The sequence below is a fragment of the Calliphora vicina genome, chromosome 1 (genome assembly GCF_958450345.1).
Source record: "Calliphora vicina chromosome 1, idCalVici1.1, whole genome shotgun sequence".
Classification (NCBI taxonomy): domain Eukaryota; kingdom Metazoa; phylum Arthropoda; class Insecta; order Diptera; family Calliphoridae; genus Calliphora; species Calliphora vicina.
Genome location: NC_088780.1, coordinates 11,370,209 through 11,398,035, shown reverse-complemented (window position 1 = coordinate 11,398,035; position 27,827 = coordinate 11,370,209). Strand labels below are relative to the sequence as shown.

The following is a 27,827-nucleotide window of genomic DNA, read 5'->3' as shown; positions in this document are numbered from 1 at the left end:
GCTGTAACTATTCAAAGGTTGAATGAATTTTATAATGAATGAATTCTATTAAAATAAAAGTCTTTGAATAAAGCTAAATAATTTGTTTTTTGTGGAATGAATTCTTAACATTTTTAATTCTGAATTAAGATTTCTGTAAAGTTGAATTAATTAATTCGAAGCTTTGTCCTTTTATAATATTAAAAATTGTATCCCATTTAAAATAAAACAAAGTTCTTTTTCTATGGTTTCAAATAATTTAATTATTTACTTGACTATCTAAACAAATATTCGATTAAATCAATTGTATGGTTGTTTTTTTTTTAAATTATATCAATACGGTTAATAAAATTTGTTTATGATTTAAGTTAAAAAAAATAATAGTAAACTAAATCAAATTTAATACATAATGGTCAAGTTTAGTGGTAGAATTCCTAAGTTTTTAATGACATATAAATTGATTTTGTTAACAAAAAAAAAGGAAAAATAATACAAACAAATCATAAGAATAAAATAAATTGAGAATCACAAATAATACAATAATAGCATAAAATAGTAAGATACATAAGATTAGGAAGGGAGGGATTTTAAGTAAAGTCAAGTAAGTATAATTAAAAATTACATATTTGAATTGTAAAAAACACTAAGCTTTTTAAAAAGCAAGTGTTTTTTTAATGTTGCATTAAGTGGAGTATGTTAATAGAATACAATTTAAATTTAAGATATTAAACTATGTATAGAATATAATTATGACTGGAAACTCATTGATTGATAAAAAGTATATTAGAAAGAAATAATTAACAAATTAAAGATGAATCTTTTTTAAATAGAAGAGTAAATAGGCGGCTGTAGTTGACAAGCAGAGAACTCTGTAAAATAGAAAACAGAAAAGAAATATTGAATAATCTAAGAATTGTAAAGCTAGAAAATAAAAAAGTTTATTGATAAATATTAAAATTACCTGCAAATTGTTTAATGAAAAGTCCTTTTGAGTAATTAGTGAGAGTAACAAACACACAGCCATAGGTTTGTTTAGGGATTTAGGTTTTTTTTGGGGGGGTACGGTATTCAACAAATTTCCAATCATAAAGTTTTCAAACAGTAACAGGAACGTAATAAACATTTCACTTCACATGTAAGCTTTTTTTTATAGGCCGTTGTAAAAAGGAAATTTGGGGTTTGTTTTCTGGTTTTAAAGGTTAGTATTTGTAGAGGTTACTTAAACACTAAAGTTATACTTTATCTCAATTTATCATAGGGTAAAATATTTTAATATTTGGTGGTTAAATAAATTAAAATAAATGAAAACATAATTATGGATTAGTTAAAAAAAAATCCTGTTTAAAATTTACTGTAAAAGTTTCCATGAGGCCTGTTTTGTTTTTTTTTTTTTGTTTACCAATTACATTTAAACGTTAAACCATCCAGTGTTTTTTTTTTTTGATTTTTTTATATGATTTTGCCACAAAAACACCACACCACAAAAATTTATTTTGAAATGTCAGGGTGGTAAAGGGAAACACATTAAGCCGTTGTTTTGGGGGGTTTTATGAGTTGAGGGGGGGGTTTGGAGGGAAGAGAGAAAGATTAAACACATTGACATTAGTTTTGCATTGTTTTGTTTTCAATTAAAATGTTTTTTAAATAAAATAATAAAAAAAATAATAAATTTTGAAAAAACCAATTATTTTAAATTTTAAAAAGCCAAAAAAGTTGTAAATTATAATAATAAATTAATAACAATTACATACGTGTTCTAGTATAAACCAATAAAGTTCTACTTGGCTACCAAAATCACAGGTTAAATAATATAAAATGTGTGTGCGTGTGTATCGAGTTGCGTGTATTTTGTTGCTAAAGTTGTTCACAAGTATTAAATGCACCTTAAAACCCAGTTGCTTAAAAATTTTGTTAGTTAAGCTTTTATGCTTTGGGATATTTTTGGCATTTTTAGCCAAAAATCTCCGAGTTATTACAATAAACTTGTTAGTTTTGCAGTTATAATATAAAAATTAGTGACAAATTGTAGATTAATAACAAGTAAGAGTGTTATATTCGGCTTGTATCCTTCCCCAAAGTAGATTTTAAGATAAAAATTAAAAATTATTTTTGTTAATAACTAATTTTTGGTGAGAAAAAAAATTTTGTTAAAAAATATTTTATGAAAAAATGTTTGTATGAAGAACAATTTTTTTGGCGAAACAAATTTTTTTGAGTAAAAAATGTTTTTGCTAAATTTGGTAGAAACAAATTTTTAGTGAAAAAAAAATCGAGTTAAAAAATTTCTATGTCGTTATGTAAGTCGTTGGAGAGGTCTTTGAATTTTTGATGAGAAAAAAAATTTTGTTTAAAAATTATTTGATGAAAAAATTTTTGGATGTAGAACAATTTTTTTGATGAAACTAATTTTTTTTGAATGAAAAAGGTTTTTGGTACAATTTTTTTTATTTTTTAAATTTGGTAAAAAAAAATTTTGGTGAAAAAAAAAATCGGGTTAAAACATATTTTCCCCCATTTTGACCCATTCTCGGAATTTCTATGTCGTTATATAAGACGTTGGAAAGGTCTTTGGTTTTTTGGTGAGAAAAACTGTTTGGAGAAGAACAATTTTTTTGGAGAAACAAATTTGTTTTTGAGTGAAAAATGTATTTGATAAATTTTTTATTTTGGTGAAAAAAAAATTGGGTTAAAAAATATTTTCCACATTTTCATCCATTCTCGGTACGAATTTCTATGGCGTTATATAAGTCGTTGGAAAGGTCTTTGAATTTTTGGTGAGAAAAAAATTTGGTAAAAAAATATTTGATGAAAAAATGTTGGGATGAAGGAAAATTTTTTTTGAGAAACAAATTTTTTTGGGTGAAAAATGTTTTTCGTAAAATTTTTTTTTATTTTTTAAATTTGGTAGAAAAAAATTTTTGGTGAAAAAAAAAATCGGGTTAAAAAATATTTATCCCCATTTTGACCAATTCTCGGTACGAATTTCTATGTCGTTGGAAAGGTCTTTCAAATGTCTATCATTAGATATCCATATTGTATAATAATCATAATATTTGGGGCCTTTGGAAAGTTGAGTTCAACATACAGACGGAAATGTTGAAATTGCAAACGGAATGACAAACTTATATATCCCTTTCAGGCCTATCTGAATCGATTGTGCGATCTGGCTTTGTTTGCTTTAAATTGTATGAAACATATATTTAAAGATTTTACTTTTCTTTTGTACAAATCAATTCGAAATAATGTTATCGAATTATAACAAATAATTCATAAACAAGTAAGAGAGCTATATTCGGCTGTGCCGAATCTTATATACCCTTCACCAAATTATACTTTAAAATTAATTTTTTTAAATATTTTTAGGTAAACAAAATTAAATTTTTTTTTTTTTAAATTTTTTTTGGAAAAAAAATGTATGACAAAAAAAATTGTTGATGAAAAAAAATTCGGGTTAAAAAATATTTTTCCCGATTTTGACCCATTGTAGGTACAACTTACTATAGCCTTATCTACATCGTTGCAATGGACTTTGAAATATCTATCATTAGATATCCATATTGTCTATATTAATGACTTAGTAATCCAGATATAGATAAAAAATAGGTCAAAAATCGAGGTTGTCCCGGTTTTTTGCTCATATCTCCGTTATTTATGGACCGATTTTGCTGATTTTAAATAGCAAACTTCTCGAAAGCATGTCTGACAGAATTATTGAAGATTTGGATCCGGAAGATATCTGGGGTCTTGATTTCAACAGACAGACGGACAGACAGACGGACATGGCTTAATCGACTCCGCAGAATATATATACATTATAGGGTCGGAAATGAAAAATGTAGAAATTACAAACGGAATGACAAACTTATATATACCCTTCTCACGAAGGTGAAGGGTATACAAATGTATTAAAAAGTTTGATTCCAAGAAATATTTCCTTTTAAAATGACATTCGTAGTTTTATAAAGTCAAACACAGATAAATTCCTTCTGAGAAATTATTTACGAATCGATTCAAAACAATAAACCTTCAGGGGCAAGCTGTGAATGTGGTTAAGAGATTCACATAATTCCAAAAAATTGATTTTATTTGAATTTCACAAAAGATTTTCTTTTCAAATCCCATTACAAAGTAAGGTCCCCGTTGAAAAAGTCAGCATACACTAATAAAGTTTAAAAAAATACAAAGCAAAATACCAGTTACGAATATCCCAATATTCTTGCCCCAGTTATGATTGTTAAATTAGGTCTTAAACTAAATTTTTAGTTAAAACATATAATACTATTAGTAAAAGTGTTAAAGCAAAATATTAAACGCAAATTAAAAAGGTTAATAAAAAGCAATAAATTGGTTAATGCTACATATTGCTATTAGCAAACAACTAAATCTTTTCTTTACAAATAAAACAATAAATTACTTTTAATATAAAGAAAATTATATGTTGGGATATAAATTTAATAAAGTGCTTAACTAAACAAATGAATACAAATAAAAAAAAAATAACATAATTACAAAATAATAAGATCAATAATACAATACAAATAAATTATCATAACTAAAAGAAACAATTTTTTTAAACTGTTCAGTTAATAAAAGACAATTCAATAAGTTTAAGCCCCATTTTCACATTGACTAGTTATTTCTTAACTTGTATGTTAGCATAACTAACTTTAGGTTAGAAGAAACAAACAGACATTGTGAAACTGGGGGGTAAGTGAGGAGGAAAAAAACTAAACTAAATTAACAGGCATATTAAGTAAATAACATAATATTTTAACAAAATAAAACAATACTACATTTAAAAAAAGAGAAACAAATTAAAGGTGTAAATGTTTTTTTTTTAGGAGGTGAAGGATGGGTTATGGGAAAATCAATACATAAATAATAATTTATAATAAAATAACATTTAAATAAAATAGTTCGTTATATATAGAGTGCGGTAGAAGGAAAAAAGGAGACATTACCAGTTAACACGCTTGTTTGAGAGAATATCCAAAATTGATTTAACCACATCAGTGCTGGAGTGAGTGCCACCCAAATCTGAAAATAAAAGATCAACAAATTAGAATTTTTCGAGGAAATTCACAGGAAAACTTTTTATAAACAATTTTAATAAAAATTTTGAAAATATTAAAAAAAAAAATATTAAAAAAAAGGCACAAAAAATATTAAAAAAAGGCACAAAAAAATGTAACAAAACGGGTCAATAATGGATTTGAAATTTTTTTAGGACTACAATTCCATTTAAATTTAATGGGATACAAAAAAAAGTACCAACACTCGGTGTTCGCCTCTTTTATCCCCTTAAAAGTTCAAAAATGAAAAAGTACCACACTTATTTTTTAGCAAAAATTCAGGAGGCTTAGTGCGTAACTCAATCCAAAAACGAAAATGTTCAAAAATGTGTGTTAAATACATTGTAATTCGAAAAGATTTCCTTTCGAATCGAATTAGGGAGTAACCCCCCTAATTTCGATTATGTTGGATTTTTGAGGCTAACTTTGTTAGTTATGGAGATATAGAGATTTTACCAGTTTTTACCCCCTTAAAATTATAATTTTCAAAAAATCCATTCTTAGTGGACTATACATCGGTAGAAGTGCCATAAAATTTTTCAAAAGTTCGAAATTAGGAAAAAATTTTGTATGTATGGGAAAATTCGAAAATCGGCTTCACGAATTTACCGAATGGTCCTAAGGCAGTGTTTTAGATAAAAAAAAATTAAAAAAAAATAATTTTAATTTTGAAATTTTTTTTCCGAAATCAAAAACTTTTTTTTAATTTTTTTTCAAAATGGCCCTTTTTTTCTCAAAGGAAAGCTTAGATATTTCCCTTGAAGACCTATTTGGTCGCTTAGTGGGATGCGAGTTGGATATCTATCAAAATAAATGTTTTGTAACTCAAAACTTTTTTTGCAAAATCAAAAACTTTGTTGACTTTTTTTTGAAAAAAAAATCAAAAAAAGTTTTTGATTTCCGAAAAAAAAAAATTTTCAAAAGATTGTAGAAATAGCTTATCTAAACTATTTGGGACACATTTTGCTAAGAACAATAGCAGATAAGTTACATAGATGAGAAAAAGCACCTGCTTGACCACCTCTAAATCAGATAGTTCTCCACCGATCTTGTTGAAAAATTGTGTACTATCCAATAGAACTAACATTGGTGCAAATTTCAACCGGATCGGAAGACATCGAATTCAAAATGGACATGAAATCTCCCATATAAATTGTTTATTGGAATTTTTGTTTATATAAATTTTCAGTGAATTCTCTCTTGTGAACTTTTATTGAATTTTCAGTGAAATTTTCAGAAAAATTTTTGTGATATTTTTTTATTAAAGTTTTTAGTGAATTTTGTAATTAAAATTTTTAGTGAATGTTTTTAGAATTTTTTTTAAAAAAAAATTTTTAGTGAATTTTTATTTTATATAAATTTGTTTTTCACATTTGTAGTAATAAGGATTTTTTAAACATTTTCTATAAAAATTTTCCGAAAATTCAGTTGAACTCTTTAACGAAATGTAGAGTACATTTTCTAAAATTAAAATTCATTTTCTAAAATTAAAAATTTTGATTGAAATTTTCTGAAATTTAAATTTTCAGTGTCTTTAAAATTTAAATTCATTTTCTACCCCGAAAAGCCCATCGTCTGAATCTTATATCTCCAAGATCTATTGTAAACATCAAATTTTTTTTTATTAAATTATGAAACTTACCTGGAGTTCTAATACCCTTATCAACAATGGTCTCATAGGTGGCCTCCTGAATAACACGGGCATGGTCCTTGTGACCCAAATGATTCAACATATCAACACTGGCATTGATCATGGCAACTGGGTTGGCAATATTTTTACCGGCAATGGCAGTACCAGTGTTACGAGTACCAGGTTCAAAAATGGCATACTTCAAGTGTTGAAAATGATAAACAATAATAATTAATTAATGAACTAGATTATAAAACAAACCATAAAAAGGAAAAGCAAATACAAACATGATCACCGTAGTTACGGCCAGACAAAAGGCCAGCACCGCCAATCAAACCGCAAATTACGTTGGAAACAATGGTGCCATACAAATTGGTCATGTTCATGACATCGAACTGAAAATAAAGAAATTCATTTAAATTACATATTTTTAAAATTTTGGAGAAATATCAGCAAGTTGACCTCTCGGTTATTCCGATTTTGATCATATTCGGCAAATACGCTTATACGCTTTGGAGTCCTTTGGACATTTCCTTTTATTTTTTTAAATTTAAAAAAAATCGCGATTTTATTCACGATTTAAATTTTTGTAAAAATCAAGAAAATTTACAAGAGCTGTAACTTTAAATATGTACTCATATTTTATGGACCCGATAATTATGTCCTCTGAAGTCTTGAAAAATTATATTTAAATTATGAATGAATTTTTTGAAATCAAATTTTTTTTTATTATGTAGTCTAAAGAAGACATAATTATCTTTAAAATTAATCTTAAATCAATAATATCCGACATCAGCTTCAAAAGTTACGAATATGTAATAATATGTTTATATAACAGATGATCGATTATTTTTATTACCAGAAAACACACCTCCCTCAAATTTATTTCCACTCACCTGATGAGGATTCGAAACCAACTGCATGCAAGTGTTATCGATAATCATGTTGTTGTGTTCCAATTCTGGATAATCCTTGTGCACACGATTGGCCACTTCCAAGAACAAACCATCAGACAACTTCATAATGTTGGCCTTGTGAATGGTGGTCACCCTTCTGCGACCATTTTGACGGGCATATTCAAAAGCATAACGAGCAACACGTTCGGCATTCTCGATGGTTACAACCTTCATGCTCTCTACAATGCCGGGCACCGATTCATGTTCCAACATGGCATACTCACCGTCGGTATTTTGACGAATCAAAACAATATCGACATTGTTGTGGCGGGCAGGAATACCGGGGAACGATTTGCAGTGTACAACATTGACATACAAATCCAATTCGTTACGAATGGCCACATTACGTGAAACTTCAGTCAAACTATGGGATTTAGTTTCAATGTTACCCTTAATAGCTACTCCATTACGTTTAATCGAGGTGATGGCATATTCCAAATCATCATTGCCCTCGGTGTTGGGATCAATTTCAATGACTTCAAAATCAATGGGAGCACCGCAATAGACGAAAATGTCACGTATATATTTCATGAGTTCAGGACCAATGCCACCACCAGGTAACATGGTTACAGCATGACGACCACCATATTGAGCTGAAGGAATATCTGTTTTCTATATAAAAAATAAATTTAAAGTTAATATTTCTTATAACCTCACAATTTTGTTTTAATAAAATAAATATTGCCAACAAATTTTATACAAAAACAATTTACCGTCAATTTTCTTTGCAAAGCAGATTTGGTATGTGCAACATCTTCAGTTTTTTCCTTGGTCACCAAAAGAGGATAGCTCTGCAAAGGAATATTTATAAATAGTATATTGCATATAATAACTAACAATCACAGGATAAAATTTCTGTCGCTTAAATTATGTAATTTTTTTTTAAAATATTTTGTTTGTTTGCTTTTTCCTCGGATATTTAGCTTTTGCCTACTTACCCTGCATAGGAATGGTGTTTGGGTCTTGAGCAATCTTTGCGTTAAACGTACTGCCATGATTTTTTAAATATTTTCCGGCGGATTTTTATTAAAATTTACTGAAAAAGAATATTTTTGCAAAAATTTATGTTCTTTGGTGGTCGGCCTTTTTTTATGCACAAAGTAATTGGTAGCACAGTGCTACCCGGTATTCAATATCAAAAAGTAACTGCTCAATAATTGCAGGGTTGTATTTTTCAGTACAATAAAGAACAAAACTGTTATGAATTGGGATGAAATAGTAATAATAATTATAACATCATATTATTACATAATAATCTATTAATTTAAATTAAACTTTGTTTAGCATTTATTTAAGCATTATGATTGACAGAATAGCAATTCGTTCCCACGACAATTGGATCTCCGTTCCGGAACGACCCGAATCATATTCGGCCAAAGATTGTCAAAGAAATCTGCGAAAGCTGTACAAACCGAAAGTTTTTTCCCCAGGAAAGAACAATCGCTCACAGTCGAACTGTTACAACAACAGCAACAGAATACCAAGGTTGGCTACAGTTAGACCCCTTTCACATTAGGTAATTTAGTTGCGCAAGCCTCTTTTGTTTGTAGATACCAGAGGTAATGTTTTGTTGTTGGGCATTATCTCCAAAAACCGTTAGTTTTATATATGTGATAATCAGTCTGTAACAAAAAGTGTCAGCCAAGAGTTTAATTAGGAAGTTGGCCTTTCTATGACCAATTATAGACCGATCACCAAAAAATTAAGTCACGTGATTTATTTCTATATATATAACTTATAGAATTTTATATGGATACTAGCATTTTTAAGATATTTATGCATGTTAAATTGATTTTCGAAAGTGAGCCTCGTATAGGTGCTATTGTCAATTATAGATTTACTAACGCTGCGTTTACACATGCAAGTAGATTGATGAAAGTTGATAATACGTATTATTATCGAAAATGACGAAAATACATCGAAATGTCTACAAGTTGCTTGAGCGTTTACACATGCAAGTAAAAGTTCATTTTGTAAATGTTAGCGAAGGAGAATGATGTCTTCAAAATGCCACAAATATAAGAATATTACAGCTAATTCGATAAATAAACCTTTTATATATCAGCATTTGTTATTTTTAAGTCCATTTGCGGCTTGAAACCAAATTTTATTATTTTTATTCATAACAATAAAGTGTTACCATGATATTCAAATATAAAAATTTCTGGGGAAAATGTTAGGTTAACAATTTTTATAGATATTAGTAACAATTTTATTTATTAAAACTAATGAAATTGCTATTTTTACGAAAACGATAAGCATTAGTGGTCATTTGTACTATTTTCTTTTACAAAAATACATAAAATAAGTTAAAAATATAATTATTATTTTACCACCTTCTGATAAATTTTTTAAAAGCTATTTATTGGCAACTCTATTTGTCATCACTTGTATGAAAGTGTCGAAAATCACTGTCCACCTAAATTCAGTAGGCAGTGAGCTGCAAGTGGCTGCATGTGTGATTGTGTTAGTGCAAAAGTATGTATGTATTGTGTTTTTCGAACTGTTACTTGCATGTGTAAACGCTAGGTAAATGTGAAAAATTATTAACATGGCAACCCATGTATCTATAACTATTGTGAATCATCTAATTCAAATTTTAAATTTATAAGTTGAGAAAAATTCAAGAAGAAGAAATAAAACGGTAAATTTTGCAAATTGTAGCGTTCAACAAGCTTTGGTAACAAAAATATTTCATTTAATAATTCATAGAATTATAACAAAAATTATGGAGGAAAATACATTACAAAAATGTCACGGATCCAATTTATTGAAAAATCCAGACATTTTAAATATTAATGAGGATCCTCTAGGAGTGCTGAACAAACTTTTCGGAAAAGTAAGTTGTAGTACTACTTTGGTTGCTGGTGTACACAATAAATGCTGCTTTAAAGTCTCCATGCAAATCGATGGAAGAGTATTTAGCGCTACGGGAACCACATATAAAGAGGCTAAGAATTTATGTGCCCAGGCGGCATTGAGCAATTTGTGTAAGACATTTCTAGAAGCTAATAAATTGAAGTCCTACGTACATGCAGCTGTGACCAGTAAGGAGAAACTAAGAACTAAAGATGTATTGTTGGAAAGAGGGCCCAAGAAGATATCAAGTAAGTTCCATGAACCTACTGATATTGATGACAAATGTGAAAAAGTTGGAAATATGATTTTTAATGATGGCGAAAATGCACCAATTGCTTTCCAAAGAAATGTTTTACCATTGACCATCGAAGAAATTAAGGACGATTGTAAAACCATGAAAGTATTACAAAATGTTACAAATTTGTCTGCAAATAGCAGTTCTAATCTGAAAGTATCTGCTACTAACAAAAGTATCGCCCTAAAATCGAAATTACATGTTAAATCTTCTGTGGAATTGGCAAATCTGCTAAAAAGTAAAGCAAATAGAAGTCAAAAATTAAAAACACCTTTTACCACCACAAAATTTTCAATTATGGACTGTGTAGATGAAGGTGTAGAGATGAAGGTGTGTGTTAGAAGTTTTGCAAAAAATCCTATTGAAAAAGAGGATTCAAATTCCATGATAATTGAAGAAAGTGTGAATAAGACACAAAGTAAGTTAATTTTGTATTTAGTTATAATTTTTAAAATCTATAGGTATATTTTCTTTGCTAATTTTAATTTGAATTCCAAATTTTAAAACAAAACAAATTTCAACATGGTGCAAATAATGTTAATAAAAACGTTTAAATATATTTCATTTTTGCAGAAATTACTTCAGTCAATCATCCGAAACCTGCACAAAAAAGACCTCGTGATGACAACGAGATACTATTTGAGGAACCATTAGCTAAAAGACGTCCAACTAATGAATGCAAAACTGTGAGAGAAATACTCAAAAAAAGTGCCGCAACTTCTGTCAGGCCGAGATCTCAACCAAATGTAAATTCTGCAATGACTTTAAAAAGCTTATATCCAAATTTGAATTTCACATTAGAGGCTGAGGTAGGTTCTGCAGTTGTTCCCTACTATATGATGTCAGCCATGGTAGGCGGACGTAAGTTTTTTGGTCATGGCAAAACAAAACAATTGGCTGAAAAAGATGCAGCTCTACAAATCTTGAAACACCTCAAAAATCTTCCCACAAAAATTACCAAAAACTTTTTCAAATCACAAACAACTAGTGAACCAAAATTTCAACAAATGGTTTTTCAAACTGATGCTACTACCAATAGAGAAATATCATCATTGCAATTGCCCTCACATTTGGCTGATATTGTGGAATCGAAAATAATGCAAAAATTTGATGAACTAACCCGGGGACGTCAAGAGATTCGTGAGTACAAGGTGGTGGCAGGCATAGTAATGACATTTGACATGAATTTTGAACAGGCCCATGTTGTATCCATTGCTACCGGCACCAAGTGTGTGAATGGTGGTAATATCTGTTGCAATGGTTCGGTTCTCAATGATTCTCATGCTGAGATTATAGCCAAAAGAGGTTTAATGAATTTTCTTTACACTCAACTACGTTGGCATTGTGAACCTAACTCGGCAAGAATTTCGATTTTTCATTCCAATCCATATGGTTTACAAATACCATACTCTCTTAAACCAAATGTACATTTCCATTTGTACATAAATACCGCTCCGTGTGGGGATGCCCGCATATTTAGTATGCACGATTATAATAGATTGAATAATATGGCGACAACATCTTTTAATAGTGGTCAATGTGGTCAGTTGCGTACAAAGGTAGAAGGTGATATAGGTACAACTCCGGTTGGTACTCGTTATCATTCCCAAACCTGGGATGGTGTGATATTGGGAGAACCTTTACTTACCATGTCCTGTTCGGATAAAATAACCCGTTGGAATGTGGTGGGCATACAGGGAGCTCTCTTGTCTCAACTGGTTGAACCCATCTATTTACATTCGATTGTTTTGGGCAGCATGTTTAGTGCTCAACACATGTATCGTGCCACTTGTGGTCGTATTCAACATACATTGGGTTATCTGCCACAACCATATCGCCTTAATCGACCATTGTTGGGCCAGACTAGCACACGGTTACCCCGTAATACTTATAGAGTGCCTAGTATCGGTATTAATTGGACTTTGGGTGATAATGATATTGAAATTATTTCCTTGCCCACTGGCCGCATAATTTACAATGAAACTTCCTGTTTATCGAAACAAGCATTCTTTTATAAGTTTAACTATTTGTTAAACAATTTACCAAATATAGGCGGTGCCTATATGAGCAATAACTATGCTGAAGCAAAAGAAAATTCCCGAGACTTTCAAATGGCTAAAACGGAATTATTGTCCGCCTTTTATCGTGCCAATTTGGGGTCTTGGGTTAAAAAACCCATCGAACAAAATGAATTTACAATGAATTTAAATTGAAATTTGCAAGAGAAGTTCAATATAAATATTTAATACCGATCGGTTTCGGTATATTAATAATTATTAATTGGATAACTTGGATGAACAATGAACAATGAACAATTTTCAAAATGAAATTTATTTTTAAGTTTTTTTATCTCTTTCGTTTTAAATTAGTATTTTAGTGTTACATACAATGTATGTATATTCAATTTAATATATTCTTTTAAAAGATAAGCTATATTTTCCAGTTAACATTGAATGATTTAATTAATTTCGCAGTGAATATCCAATATTTACAAGTTTTGTTTAAAGTTCCTTAATCGAATGACAATTTTTGTTCAATACTTTTATGTTTTAATGAAATTTTCAATATTGATCTATTGTAATAACATTTTTATTTTGTTTTATATTACTTAACTTATTTCATGTTCTGTTTTGTTTTGTTTTATTTATTTTTTTTATTTTAAGTAAATTTTTAATTTAAGCCTCCCTCAAATTTCTTTTAAAGTGAAATTTGTTTTAATTTAATTTTTTATTTTGTTCTTTATAAAAACTTAATTGAATGACAATTTTTGTTTTATGAAACTTTTAATATTCAACTATTGTCATAACATTTTTATTTTGTTTATTTTTTACTTGTTTCTTGTTCTCTTTTATTTATTTTAAGTGAATACCTATTTAATTTAAGCCTTAAATTTTATTTAAAGTGAAATTTCTTTTAATTTTCTTTTAAAAATAGTTTTAATAAAATAGATTTTAATAAATTCACAAAATAACAATGCTGTGTGTTGTATATCTAAAAAGCAATAAATTATTGTTTTTAATAAAAAATCCGTGAGCAAAAAAATCGAACCTCAAATCGAAATGGCTGAAAAAATGGAGTGTACAAATCTTAAATCACTAAAAAAACAACAGCGACGAATTTTCAAGATCATAATCAAATGAACAGAACTTTTACAAAATAATGTTAGAAATGGTGAAATGTTATTGCAATTGCCCTGTCCTCACATCCAAAATAATGTAAACTTTTTATCAACTAGAAAGTTTAATGTTGCAATAGGTCGTCCTCAATTGTTCTTATGCTGAAATATTGATCGATGCTTCAAATTAAAAAATTTATTAAACTTCATTTGGCCATAATTTCAGCAAAACAACAATTGAGGATGACCAGTCTAGTTGATAAAATTTTTACAATATTTTTGACAAAAAATTATTTTAAAAATTCTTTACAATTTCTCGGATTTCTATTTTTATTGACCTTTAAAATAATTAAACAATTTTATACACAAGATTTCATATATTTTTTGCGGGGTTTTTAATATCTTTGTTATTATTTGGCAATACTGTTCTTTTTTGCTCATTTCTTTTTGTATTTACACTATTGTGAATCATTGTTAAGCAAGTAGAAAAAAATCAGTTATTGCAGAAAACTTGGCCAATAAAGTTGTGTTTATTTATTTAAGTTTTTTTTTCTATAAAAAATACGTATACAATAAAAATAATTAAAAAATAATATGTGTAATATAATTATCTAATAATAAAATCATTTGATTTTTGTATGAAAACGGGAAATGTTGCTAAATTAAGTGATAGAGTTAAACATGCACAACGATTTCATAACAAAGTTACATTAATCCAATTAATTGATATCTAACATATTGTGGAAAAAAATACTATAATAAATTGCAATGGCCTTAAGTTAACAACAAACATTTATTTAGCTTAATTTAATACTTGCCACAAAAAAAGTGTGATTATTTTTTACTTAAAATGGGTGCGTAAATGAACGATTTTGTGCAAAAATGTATTTTTATTAAAAGAAGCGAATCAAATCAAATTATTCTAATTTTAGAAAAAGAAAATTATAATAATTACACAGACAACAACGCTACAAAACAAGATGGTAAAGATGATGATGACAGAGATGAAAGTGAATCCCCAATAACATTGGCAGCAGCAACAATGGCCAATAATCAGGAAGACGTTGAAAAGGAAATGGCAAAAGAAAGAGAAGATGACAATGAAATAAATGTTGTTGTTGATGATGATGCTGACAATTTGTCAACAACAAACAATAATGTAAACAAACCAACAGCTGACAATGAACCTGACGAAGAAGAAGAAATAAACAATTTACTAGCTAAGGTGCCGGCTAGCTCTTCAACTGAACAACAAAATATACAAAGTACCAGCGCAAACGAAATGGAGGAAGATGAAGAGTCAAGTTTAATGGAGACCACTTTTGAACGTCCCTACACCGCCACTTTGGCACCCCTCGACATGGAACTTATAGAGAGACTTAATAGAGAAAGAGAATCGAAACGCCGTTCAAGCAGCTCAGCTGGCAAAAGAAGAGACAATCGCTCTTCTTGGGCTCGCCAAAGTGTAGATAGTACGAAAATAGTTGCCACCATGTTAATGGAACGTGAACGTTTAAACTCAGATGCCGGTCGTCGTGCTCAACAACTAAACGAATTTCAAACCATAGTTGGTGATCGTACTCCAGCTGATCATGATTCACAAAAGCCACCATTGATGTCAATGACAAATGCCAATACAGCTGAGAGGTGAGTGAGTTTTAATGTAATTTCTTTTGTTTAAAATTTTGTTGGTCTTTTGTTTTGAATATGTATATTATATGAGGCTGCTAAAGTAAGAGGAAAATATAAAGTTGGAAACAGTTTATTAAAAATAAAAAACCTGCTTGTAATTGTTACCATATACAAGTACAGATGAACATTCATCTACATTTAAAATACTGGGTGTTAAGTTTAAAATAACAAAATATACAAAATAAACTTTTTTATAATACACATTATTTATGCAGTTAATTACAATAATAGTGTGTTTAGAATTTAAGATTTTCATTATTATTCCTTTAATGTTATAATAAAAATTAAAATGTCTATTGTATAATACATATAATTAGAATCGGTATTGTTTTTACTATTTGTAACTTTATTTGCATTACTCAAACATTTACTTATAATGTCTGTGTTAAATTTCCTTTTTTTTCGTTGTTATCTAGCCAATATGGAATGTTAAAATATTTATACATATGATAGATTGCAAAAAAAATTAATTAGAAAATTCAAAATTAACAGAAACATTCTTAATCATGCATACATATTTAAGAAACTAATACACAAATATTATATTAAGAAAATACTAAGTAAAAAAAAATAACTTTTGATTCATAAATAAATTAAAGAATTAGAAAAAAAATCACACTTTGAATCTATAATAACTCACCAGAAAACCTTAATTATCAATAACTAGTCATGAAGTTCCCACGACAATTGGATCTTCGCTCCGAAACGGCCCGAGTCTCACCAGGCCAAAGTCCGGAGTTTTTTCCCCCATAGAAAAACTTTCGACAGCAGAGCTGTTGTCTATTAAAATCAACTTTACTAATCCCCAAAATAAATTACATATACATGCTTAATACATGAAAACTATAGTCCTGGTTCGGTTGCAATTTAAATTCAGAAAAATCGACCTACAAAGGGCTGAAATATAAGCAAAAAGCACTTATATTTCGATTTTTACCTATTTTTGTTTCATATCTATCTGGATTACTAACAAAGACATAACCATAGGCAATATAGATATTTATCTAGTTGACAAAGGGTCAAAATCGGTAAAAATATTTTTATTCGCGATGGATGGAATTAATTCTTTCGAAACTTTGCTTTTAATTTTTCTCAATAAAAAATAAAAATATATATTAAATCGCTGCTATGAAGTATTTTCGGAACTGCTTTGTGATCTATGGAATTGGTATACAACTAGCTACAAAAATATGTATTTTAGAAAAATGATAAATTTTAATTTGTTTCATTACCAAAATTTTATGTAATAAGTACAAAAGCTGAATAAGAAAATTTAGTGATCAAAAATTTTCTGTATTAAAATTTTCTGTTCGAAAATTTTCTATATGCTAATTTTATATCAAAAAATTTTCTATTTTGAAATATTATGCTCGAAACTTTTCTATATTTTGAAAATTTTCTATATTGAAAATTTTAATGTTCGGAAATTGTTTATATTTAATTTTACGTTCGAAAATTTTTAATATGCAAATTTTATAATAAAAAAATTCTATATTGGAATATTATGTTCGAAACTTTTCTATATTGAAATTTTGAAAATTTTCTATACATATTGAAAATTTTAATGTTCGAAAATTGTTTATATATATTATTAGGGGGCGGATTTATATGCAAATGCATGTTTTTTCTCGAACGTTCAAATACAATGTAGTCTAATTATCTATCCGATTCGCACATTTTACTGCAAAATGGCATCGATTTGTTACTGCATATTTTTGCATATTTTATTGATAATGCATATTTTGTTATATTTTACTTCAAAATGCATATTTATATGCATATTATCCAAATTTTTAATAAAAAAATATTTTTTATTGTCTGGAAAAATGTTTTTTTGTCGAATTTGTTATAGAAATAGCATGAAATATTATCGACTAACTTCTTCAAAATTGAGAAACTAGCATTAAGTTCTTCATTTCTCTATCAACAATTGAAAACTATCGTTTCTAAACATTTTGCTTCGAGTTGTTTTTAAGTATCAAAAATTCATTAATGTGCTTTATAATACAAGCGAGTACTTTGAGTGGAAGTTTAACAAAAACAAAATATGTATATGTAAAATTTTCACTCAAGTACTCGCTTGTATCGAAAACATTCATATTTGTTTTCATTGCTATTTCGATTTATAAGAGATATCGATATCGTGCACGTCAATTGACCCTTTTAAATAACTTAGAGACAAATGCACTAAACATTTAAAGTGACTACACTATATATTACTTAGAGACACTTAAGTGACAATTGTCTTTATGTTAGATTACATGGGATGTATAATGTAACCAATTGACTTATATCTGCGTTACAAATAGCACATACGTGTCAAATGACCCAAAATATATAAATTGGAGTCAGCCAAGTGATCAGACATTAGTGACAATTACTTTCTATAAGATACATTGACTACTTGCTTAACTGCTGGGTTATTACGAGATTCAAAATTAAGGATGCTACTTTATTACATCACGATCAACATTTTCATGATTTTAAAAGGCAAGTCGTAAGATAGAATCTCTAAATATTAATATATCCACCGTTTTCTCAGAAGAACAATTATAATTTTAAAACTTTAACTATTTATTTCCGGGTAAAATTTAAAGAGTCATAACTGCTGGGAACACTGTTGTGTATTTTTAAACATTGCGCGATCCATAGATTATTATTTTATGTTTCTGCACAAAAATATAAGTGCATATTTTTTAAATTTTTAGGTCATATTTTGATTTTTTTGAAGCATATTTTCCAATAATAAATGCATGAAAATCCGCCCCCTAATTATTATATTTATTTTGAAAATTTTCAATATGCAAATTTTATATCAAAAAATTTTCTGTTTTTCTATATTAATAAATAAAAAATGAAAATATTATTCGAAACTTTTCTATGTGAAATTTTGAAAAGTTTTTATTTTGAAAATTTTAATGTTCGAAAAATGTTTATATTTAATTTTACGTACGAAAATTTTCTATATTGAGTTTTGAGTTCAGGTCGAATACAGTGGGGAGCTCAAATGAGTACATGTTTCTATTTTGTGCACTTCTTATGGAATAAAAATAAAACTAATAAAGCAAATCCAAAAATGCTTTCTGTCATTTATTTTATGTTTAATATGTAACAAAATTAATTACAATTCAAAACTAAAAACATCCAGTTCTAAATAAAAAAACAGACAAAACTAAAATAACTCGCATGTACTCAATTTTGAACCCCACAATAACTTTAGGGAAGAATTGCATTTTTTAAAAAAAATTTCAAAATCCTTTATTACGTAAATAAAATTTTACATGCATTGGCATATTTTCTATAAATTTTTCATTAACTTTTTTTGGAATACTCTCTCTCTCGTGCTCAATCCGCTGTTAAAGCTCGTACAAATTGGTAGGAGTTAATCGGTATTGTTTCAACCGCCAATTCACGATTCACTAAAAATTCTCAATAGAATTGAACTCAAGACATTGAGCTGATAACTGCATTAATAAGAAATTTGTCTAGGAACACCATTCTTTACGATTTTTGACGTGTGCATTGGGTCACCATCCTATTGAAAAATTACTTCTTCTGCAAAAAAAAATTACTTCTTTTGACAAAGTCAAAAGATGAATGTGAAAAACACAAAGATGATTACGTATTGAGGTCAGTATATCGAACTGGACACTATTTCGGTAGAAATTTTGCTTACTAAACCATTTTTCAAAGTTTTTGATGAGTGCTTTAATTCGCCATTCTGCTGTAAAATAACTTCTTCGACATGATTGGCGCTCTTATCTACAAAATCGGAATGGCAAGTCTATAAATTCGGTATGATTAGTCTTCAATATACGCAGATAGTTTTCTTAACTCATTATTTCGCCGATTTTTTCAAAATTGGTGATACAGTAAGGAAACAGTAAAACACGGTAATGATATGGGGTTGCTTTATATGGTGCCACCTTGGACCAATGCAAAGAATCAATGAAATAATGGGTAAAGAAAACCATCTGCGTATTTTGCAGACTCACCATACCGATTTTTTAGTCTCATCATCACGTTTTTGTATACAAAAGGGAAAATCCTGCAGAAGAAGTAATTTTTCAATAGGATGGTGACACAATGCACACGTCAAAAATCGTAAAGAATGGTGTTCCTAGAAAAATTTCTTATTAATGTAGTTATCAGCTCAATGTCCTGAGTTCAATCCTATTGAGAATTTTTAGTGAATCGAGAATTGGCGGTTGAAACAATACCGATTAACTCCTACCAATTTGTACGAGCTTTAACACCGGATTAAGCACGAGAGAGAGAGTATTCCAAAAAAAGTTAATGAAAAATTGATAGAAAATATGCCAATGCATGTAAAATTTTATTTACGTAATAAAGGATTTTGAAATTTTTTTAAAAAATGCAATTCTTCCCTAAAGTTATTGTGGGGTGCAAAATTGAGTACATGCGAGTTATTTTAGTTTTGTCTGTTTTTTTTATTTAGAACTGGATGTTTTTTGTTTTGAATTGTAATTAATTTTGTTACATATTAAACATAAAATAAATGACAGAAAACATTTTTGGATTTGCTTTATTAGTTTTATTTTTATTCCATAAGAAGTGCAGAAAATATAAACATGTACTCATTTGAGCTCCCCACTGTATGTTCCTTTTCGATATTGAAATTTTATTGTCGTTAATTTTATTCATAAAAAATTTTCGATATTGAAATTATATTTCGGAAAATTTTATTTTCGAACATTCGAATATTTTAAAAATTAAAATTTTCTATATAAAATTTTTATTTGCGAAAACTTTCTAAAAAAAACTTATATTTATATGTAATTAATATATTCTACATGAAAATTTCATGTTCGAAAGAAAGTATTCTATGTGAAAAATTTATGTTCGAAAATTGTCTATATTGCAATTTAATGCTCAAACGTTTTTTATACTGAAATTTTATGTTCGAAATTTTTATTTCGAAAATTATGTAATTGAAATTTTATGTTCGAGAATTTTACTTAATATTGAATTTCAAAATTTTCAAAAGATTTTTATGTGGAAATTTTATGTTCGAAAATTGTCTAATTGGAATTTTGATTGGAAAATTAATACATATCGTATCATCAAAAAATTCGAAATTGATTTTATTATTAATTACGATTCACCACAAAATAAAGTATATTTTTTTTATAAAAATTTTTCATTTTAGCAAATTTCTCATAAAATGATTCTATTACCCTGTATTTTGTTAATAGATTTTCAAAAACGATTTAAATCTGTATTATGTTTACTTTTCATAGTATGTATTACTTTATAGAGTACAGAAGTATATTGCAACAAACGATAATCCACATAATTAACGATCTTGTGTTAAAAGAATTGTATTGAATAACAAAAATACTGAGAAAATTCACTTTAATATACTACAAAAATATACATTTTCTGCATGTTTTTTTTTGTACACTCTCTTTTAAACATATGTACACAGACTCTGCTCTCAATTGAAAACAAACTAAATTTTGTATTTAATGAACGACCAGACGGAAGTCCAATTGAAGAATTTACATTTTTAGTATTACCATAGAGCGCGAGACAATAAAGACGTGGTTGTTGAGACGGTATCGTTGCGTGTGTGCATAAAATGGAATAAAATACAAAAATAAAATATACAAAATTTGTTAAACAAAGCAACAACAAAAAAGAAATCTATTAGTTAACCTAATAAACAGTATTAATTTAATAATAAAAAATAGCCAAAAAAAAAAAATATAAAATAATTTAGAAAAAAATTATTAAATAGTGCCAAAAAAAGTGCGTGGAAATTTGATGGTTATTTTTAGTTTAAGTTATGGAAACAATTTATCTATTAAAAGTTTTTCAGATTTTTTATTTAATTAAATCTTAATAACATTATTATGATAAATTTATTTGTGTTTTGCTACATTATATTGAAACAAAATAAACATTATAATTATACTATTATATTTTTTATTGTGGTTTTTTTTAATGATTCATTTTATTTCTTTATTTAAAGTGCATGATTTTTCTTAAAAAAAACCTTTATTGCTTGTTATCAAACTTAAATAATTCTTTTATTTTTTTTTTTATTTTTTTATTAAATCAATATTTGCTTTCATCTCACCTATTTTTTATGGCAACAGTTGTTTTACTTTATTTGTTTTTTCTGCTATTCATTTACGAAATAAACATTTATGCAACTTTGAATTTTTATTTTTTTTTGTTATTTTTGTTTTGCTAATTTATTTGTTTTTGTAGACTCATCACATAGTCTAATTTAGTTTTAACAAGAAATGTGTTAATAATTTTAGATTATTAAACACAATTTCAGGTTCACAAGCAAATAAATGGTTATTTTTAAATTGTGTTAGAATATTATGATGAGCTCTTTTTAATTATTTAGTGTATATGGACTCTAAAGATAGACAAGTTTTTTGTTTAAAAATACTTAATATTTCTATCAAGTGTATGGCGCTCTTTTGTAGTTACAGTCTTGTAAACAAATAAAAATATTTAACAAAGGAAATTATCAAAATATTTTGATAAAAACTAATAAATTGTTTACATTTTAAAGTAGAAATATTAATTATAATAGTTTATCTATAAACAAATCATCAATTGTAAACAAATTATAAATTAAATTGCCTTGCTAATCTTATTCAATTTTTTTTTAATAAAAAAATATAAAAATTTACTACCGAACGTTCCGCGATGTCAAAAGAAAATTTATTAAAAAAAAAAATATGCATCAATCTTCTCATGGTTAATTTTCGAACATAACATTTTTGCAAATATAATAAAATATCTTTGATCTTTATATAGAAAATGTTAGAACATACATTTTTCGAACATTAAATTTCAATATAGTAAATTATCCAACATCAACTTTCAATATAGCTCATAATCGGTTATAAATTTTCGAACATGAAGTTTCAATATAGAAAATTTATGAAAATAAAATTTTAATATAGACATTTTTCGAACAAAAAAAATTCAATATAGAAGATTTTCGAATATATATAAGGTGTATAACTTAAAAATGCGGGATTTACAATAGATGGCGTATCTTTTGAACGCGTATTTTTAAGAGAACATATTTAGTACTAAGTCCCGGTCCACACTGTGAAACATTTGCTGCAAAACATTTTGAAATTCTCCTTTGAAACTGCAAAAGCTTCACTGTGTAGACGCGAAACACAGTGAAGTTTTTGCTTTTCAGTTTTTGACATTTCTGTACAGAACGAATACGAACGAATAAATGGGGATGACATACTCAACAAAAACTTCATGTACATGAAACAGAGTACCCTTTTCCATTCCTCTTTCCCCTTTCATCAACAAACTCAAATGTTTTGCAGCAAATGTCTCATAGTATGGATGGGGACTAACAAAGCGTCAAATGCGGGAAGTTTTGCTTTACTTCTTTAATTTGAAAAAAGTTTCACTGAAGCGAGGTTTGTGCGGTTCAGAAGTGGTGATTTTGACATGCAAGGCAAAGATCACCCAGACCTGCCAAAAATATTTGAAGACCAATACCATGAAGATTGTTGTAAAACTCAACAAGAGCTTGCAAAATCATTGGGAGCTACTCAACCAGCAATTTAAACCGTTTCCGAGAAGCAGGATTCATCCAAAAGCAGGAAAATTATGTACTATACGAATTGAAGCCGAGAGAAACTTTGAGAGACGATTTTGCATGTCTGAAATGATGATTGAACCCTATAACAGAAATAATTTTTGTACCGAATCATTACTTGGGATGATTACGATAACTCGAAGCGTAAAATATAGTATATGAAGCCCGACCAACCATCCGAATCCATACCAATGCTAAATATCCATGGCGCTAATGTAATGCTCTGTATTTGGTGAGAGTAAAGGGACCTATCTAGCAGTCTTAGTAATAGAAGTAGCAGTTAAGGTAGTAGAAGAAGTAGCAGTTAAGTAGCAGTTGAAGTAGCAGCTAAGTAGCAGTTGAGGTAGCAATAAAATAAGTCAAAAATAAAAATCTTCAGCCAAAAAAGTATATTATGTGTTGTTGTGAATTTATATTTGTGTAAGTTGGTCGTGTTGTAAACAAAAGTTCGTCTTTTTTGTTATACGCACAGAATACACGATCTTTCTGTTAGCAACACGAACATCTGAGACGAATAAAAACGAATAATTCTTTCAAACTCTCTCAAAACAAAAACAACACACAGTGTTTAATTCTGTTAATTTTGGTGTTATGATTGAAGATTTTCTTTTTTGACTACTTTTATTGCTACCTTAATTGCTGCATCAACTGCTACTTTACTGCTACCTTAGAAATTTTTATGCTACTACTCCATTTACAATTCATGTTTTATTAGTACTGCTCTGTTAAGAGTTTTATATTTTGAAGGTAGCAGTAGTTTTAAAAAAACAAGAAAACGAAAAAAGACAAATGCTACTGCTACCCCTACATACACTTTTTTGAAGCAGTAGTTGTAGCAACAGTTAAAAATTTGTTAGCTATCGTAGTTTTTTAAACACTGGTTAAAAAGTATTTAGAATGAAGTCGTTGGGAAGTTTTGTCTTACCCGCTTTATTGTCCAGATCGTGCCCGTCCGACTACTATTTGTTTCGATCGATGTAGAACGTTCTCTTTGGGATACGCTTCACTTTGGGACAGAGTATGTATGATTCGTTCTTGGCCTCAAAAGATGAGCAGTTTTTTTGGCTCGGAATCCATATGTTGCCATATCTAAATTTATATTGTACAAATGTTTCAAAATAAAAGCTAAAAATTAGGAAAAATCTCGCATTTTTAAGTCATACACCCAATTATTGCAATATAGACAATTTATAAACCATTTTTGAACATTATTAAAAAATGTATAAAAGATTTTAGAACATTAAATTTCAATATAGAAAATTCTCGAATATTAAAATTCTTTCGAACTGTAAATTTCAATATAAATTTTTTTATCTCCGCTTAGGTGTTATTGCTGCTTGAATTACTTGAATAAATAATTTCAGTATTACAAATTTTCAAACATTAAATTGCAATATAGAAAATACAAATTTTCATGTAGAACAACAAAAACAAATTGAATGAAGATAAAATATTATAACACAATTTTTATTAAGTTTGAATTAACAAAAATTTAATTATTCAAATGTTGAATGATTCTGTTATGGATTAATTCAATGGATGAATTAAAGAATTAGATTTTGGGAATAGACTTTTTAATTCCAAATTAATAATTGAAATTATTAATTCCTAGCTCTGATTAAAACTAAAGAAAAATTATATTTAGAAAATAATTCGGTTATTTATTTACAACTTTATTTATATTCTCGACTTTGACCGCAAATAACTGTACTCCCCTGACCATATTTACGTTGCAAATAAATCTTATAATAAGACTCTGAATGACTAATGTAAATTTCCGTCTACAGCAATACATATTTAACTACTGTTGTCTACAAACAATAGACAATGGTTTAGCTTGTAAAGTCAAAAACCCAGACAGATATTTATATATAAATACACTAAAATGTGCTTCCCAATTTTAAATGTTTGCAATATTGGGGTTGCTTAAAATAATTTAATGTGTAAGGGATTCACAAAATGAAAATATGAAAATTTGTTTGCTATTTCTTCTCAGGAGAGAAAAAATCATATTTGTTAAACGAAATTTTTGGCGGAAACAATTAAAACATAAAAATTTTGTTTGTTTTTTGCCAAAATTACTCATTTGTAGTGTATTTTAGTTGTGATATGTATTTAAAGTACTTAAACACATTTTCCTTTCTATTTCTTAAAAAAACAGGGTGAGAAATTATAGTTCATACAATTCTATGAATTCAAATGTATCAAACCTTCTACATTAGAGGGTACTACCCTCTAATATAAAGTATTGTTACGTTTTAACCTTTTCAAAATGTTGGTTTATTTCCTTTAAATAAACCGGATACTTTTGATTGCAAATAAAAGCCGTTTAGTAGTTTGAAACTATTTATTTATTTATTTATTTAAAATGTACAACAACAGAATTAAATAGTCACTCAATGTTTTCTTTTTATACACGTTTATAAATTCGCAGAAATACAGACACACTTTATAATGTACACGAATTCACTTGAAAAACACAGCACATTTTAAGGCACTCAGTTGATGTTTATTCGAAAAGCGTCTCTGATAAACTAACTAACTAGATTGCTCTTTAACTGTCTAGAGCTTTCTAATACATACGCCATCTGGGGTGTACTATCTACAATGTTCTTTAACTGAATATTCGAATTCGAATATACGGTCGCAGCAAACAGCGTTGTCATACTTACGATCATTGGTCAACTGAAAGCTTTTATTCAATGTTAATAATGCCCACAGATATGTTACAGTTTGCTATTACAGAACTGCTATTTGAAAGCATTATGCTACTTTTAAATCAGCCGTTAAAATCGTTATATTTGAATTCAAGTACAATTTCGTAACAGCATTTTTGCAAACAGTTTCGAAAAAAAATGTTGCCTTTTTAAATTTTATCTTTGTTTTTTATCAATGTTTTTGTCTTGAGAAGGCCAATGTTTTGCTCTAAGGGCCATGACCTCAAGTATCCAGTTCAAGTATTTAATTTTCTGATATTAGGATTTTATATTGAGTGGTAGAAACAGAGATCTGATGGATGAATACTAGAACGGGATACTTGAAGTCAATGACACTTTGTGCTGGTTTTCTCTTATAAATTCTATGTAAATGTGCCACTAACATTAATTCTTGGAATATTCTCGAAAAAAATTGGAATCTGAAAAAGTTTAATTATTTATTAAAAAATGTATATATTAAATCAGAATTGGATAAATATCGATTAAAAATTCGAGATTTTTTCTAAGTTTTAGCTTTTGTACAACATAAATTTAATCAAAGTATTGGCCATTATTAAGTATGATGTTTTCCCATCTTTCTGGCAACAAATGGATTCCGAGCCAAAAGAACGAATCAAGCCACTATCGAATAATCTGTTCCAAAGTGAAGCGAATCCCAGAGAGACCGTCCTGCATCGATCGAAACAAATAGTATTCGGAGTATAAGGCAGGTGAAGCAAAACTTCCCAACCAATTCTTTCTAAATACATTTTAAGAGGTATTGCAACATGAGGCCGAGCGTTGTCATGATGGAATATTACGGTGTCATGTCTGACCGCATAATCTGGGCCAATGCTCGCTTCAAACGAATCAGTTGCGTTCGGTACAGGTTCCCTGTGATGGTCTGACCAGATTTCAGCAGCTCATAAAGAACCTTTTGCTCCCACCAAATACAGAGAATTACCTTAGCGTCATGGATATTTAGCTTCTCTGTCGATTCGGCTGGTTGGCCGGGCTTCACATGTGATCTCTTACGCTTCCAGTTATTGTAATGGATCCATTTTTCATCACAAGTAATTATTCGTTGCAAAAATGATTAGCGATCAAGCATAATTTCGGACATTCAAAATCGTTGTTCAATGTGTCTAGATTTCAATTCGAATTTCCCCGCTTTTGGATGAATCCTGCTGCTCGAAAACGTTTTGAAATTGCTGCTTTAGTAGCTCCCAATGATTTTGCAAGCTCTTGTTGAGTTTTACAACAATCTTCATGGAGTAATTCCTACAAATCTTGGTTAACTTGTTTGTCTAGCTGGGCGATCTTTGTCTTCTGTGTCAAAATCATGTTGAAACCGATGGAACACATTCACATAAGCTTTGTTGAGCAATCGTTGTACTTCAGCGGCACTTTTTTTAAATTGAGAAAGTAAAGCAAAACTTCCCGCATATGACGATTCGTTGGTACAAATATCGAAATTTCGAGGCAAAAAAGTCACGCTATCTATTGTAAAAATATTATTAAAATTTTTTTATTTAATTTTTGTTTAAACTATTATTTGTTACTCTATTAAACCTAATGTTTTCACTCTTCTGTCTCTCATTGCCTTTCTAAACATTTGTTATTTATTTTTATTATTCTTTAAGCTCTAAAAGCAACAAACCCAACCCCACTCCCCATAACTAAGCACGTTGGCATTTACATTAATTCATACAAATAAAAAAAAAATAAAATAAATAGGTCAACATTATCCCCTCAAAAGCTCTTATCACTTAGGTTTTGCTTAAAATCTATTTTTTTTGTAACCAAATGACGTTATTTCTGTTTGAAAAACATAGTTTCTTGTGATGTTTTCTCAGCACGCTTTCCTATTTTATATGCCGCCCTTCCTTTCTTGCTCTATATTAAAAAAAATGTTTGC

General features: G+C 28.4%; 3 protein-coding genes across 7 annotated transcripts in view; 2 read left to right on the top strand and 1 right to left on the bottom strand.

Moving 5' to 3' along the window:
- Window positions 1–213: 213 nt before the first annotated feature.
- Window positions 214–8,738, bottom strand: Idh3g (Isocitrate dehydrogenase (NAD(+)) 3 non-catalytic subunit gamma). Of its 3 annotated transcripts, XM_065498989.1 has the most exons (8): window positions 8,576–8,738; window positions 8,351–8,428; window positions 7,578–8,249; window positions 6,969–7,076; window positions 6,694–6,880; window positions 4,941–5,016; window positions 941–1,351; window positions 214–848 (listed from the first exon to the last, which is right to left on the bottom strand). In XM_065498989.1, the coding sequence occupies exons 1-7, from the start codon at window positions 8,630–8,632 to the stop codon at window positions 1,321–1,323; spliced, it is 1,209 nt and encodes a 402-aa protein (XP_065355061.1). In that variant the 5' UTR covers window positions 8,633–8,738; the 3' UTR covers window positions 214–848; window positions 941–1,320. The 3 variants fall into 3 exon arrangements, with proteins under 3 accessions (XP_065355061.1, XP_065355063.1, XP_065355062.1); XM_065498991.1 differs by lacking the exon at window positions 941–1,351; XM_065498990.1 differs by lacking the exons at window positions 214–848; window positions 941–1,351 and having other exon boundaries at window positions 4,390–5,016.
- A 2,312-nt stretch (window positions 8,739–11,050) lies between these two features.
- On the top strand, window positions 11,051–13,012 carry LOC135963963 (double-stranded RNA-specific editase Adar-like). Its single transcript, XM_065515988.1, has 2 exons — window positions 11,051–11,209; window positions 11,365–13,012. Exons 1-2 carry the CDS (start codon window positions 11,089–11,091, stop codon window positions 13,002–13,004), a joined length of 1,761 nt encoding a protein of 586 aa, XP_065372060.1. The 5' UTR covers window positions 11,051–11,088; the 3' UTR covers window positions 13,005–13,012.
- Window positions 13,013–14,654: 1,642 nt separating this feature from the next.
- The window catches only part of subdued, a 34,417-nt gene continuing 21,244 nt past the window's right edge, over window positions 14,655–27,827 (top strand). The window contains exons 1-2 of one of the 3 annotated variants that reach the window (XM_065498986.1): window positions 14,655–14,760; window positions 14,839–15,553. In XM_065498986.1, the coding sequence (XP_065355058.1) occupies window positions 14,757–14,760; window positions 14,839–15,553 (719 nt within the window). In that variant the 5' untranslated portion in view covers window positions 14,655–14,756. Of the gene's footprint in view, window positions 14,761–14,838; window positions 15,554–21,045; window positions 21,371–27,827 lie in introns of those variants that run through there. The other 2 variants (XM_065498984.1, XM_065498985.1) reach the window with 2 other exon arrangements.

Excerpts from the sequence above, each read along its gene's own strand:
- Idh3g (XM_065498989.1), bottom strand. The coding sequence starts at position 8,632 with ATGGCAGTACGTTTAACGCAAAGATTGCTCAAGACCCAAACACCATTC. Across the intron at positions 7,077-7,577 it reads TGGTTTCGAATCCTCATCAG|TTCGATGTCATGAACATGAC; the intron begins GTGAGTGGAAAT and ends CTTTATTTTCAG. Across the intron at positions 6,881-6,968 it reads GCCGTAACTACGGTGATCAT|TATGCCATTTTTGAACCTGG; the intron begins GTTTGTATTTGC and ends CAACACTTGAAG.
- LOC135963963 (XM_065515988.1), top strand. The coding sequence starts at position 11,089 with ATGGACTGTGTAGATGAAGGTGTAGAGATGAAGGTGTGTGTTAGAAGT. Across the intron at positions 11,210-11,364 it reads AAGTGTGAATAAGACACAAA|AAATTACTTCAGTCAATCAT; the intron begins GTAAGTTAATTT and ends TCATTTTTGCAG.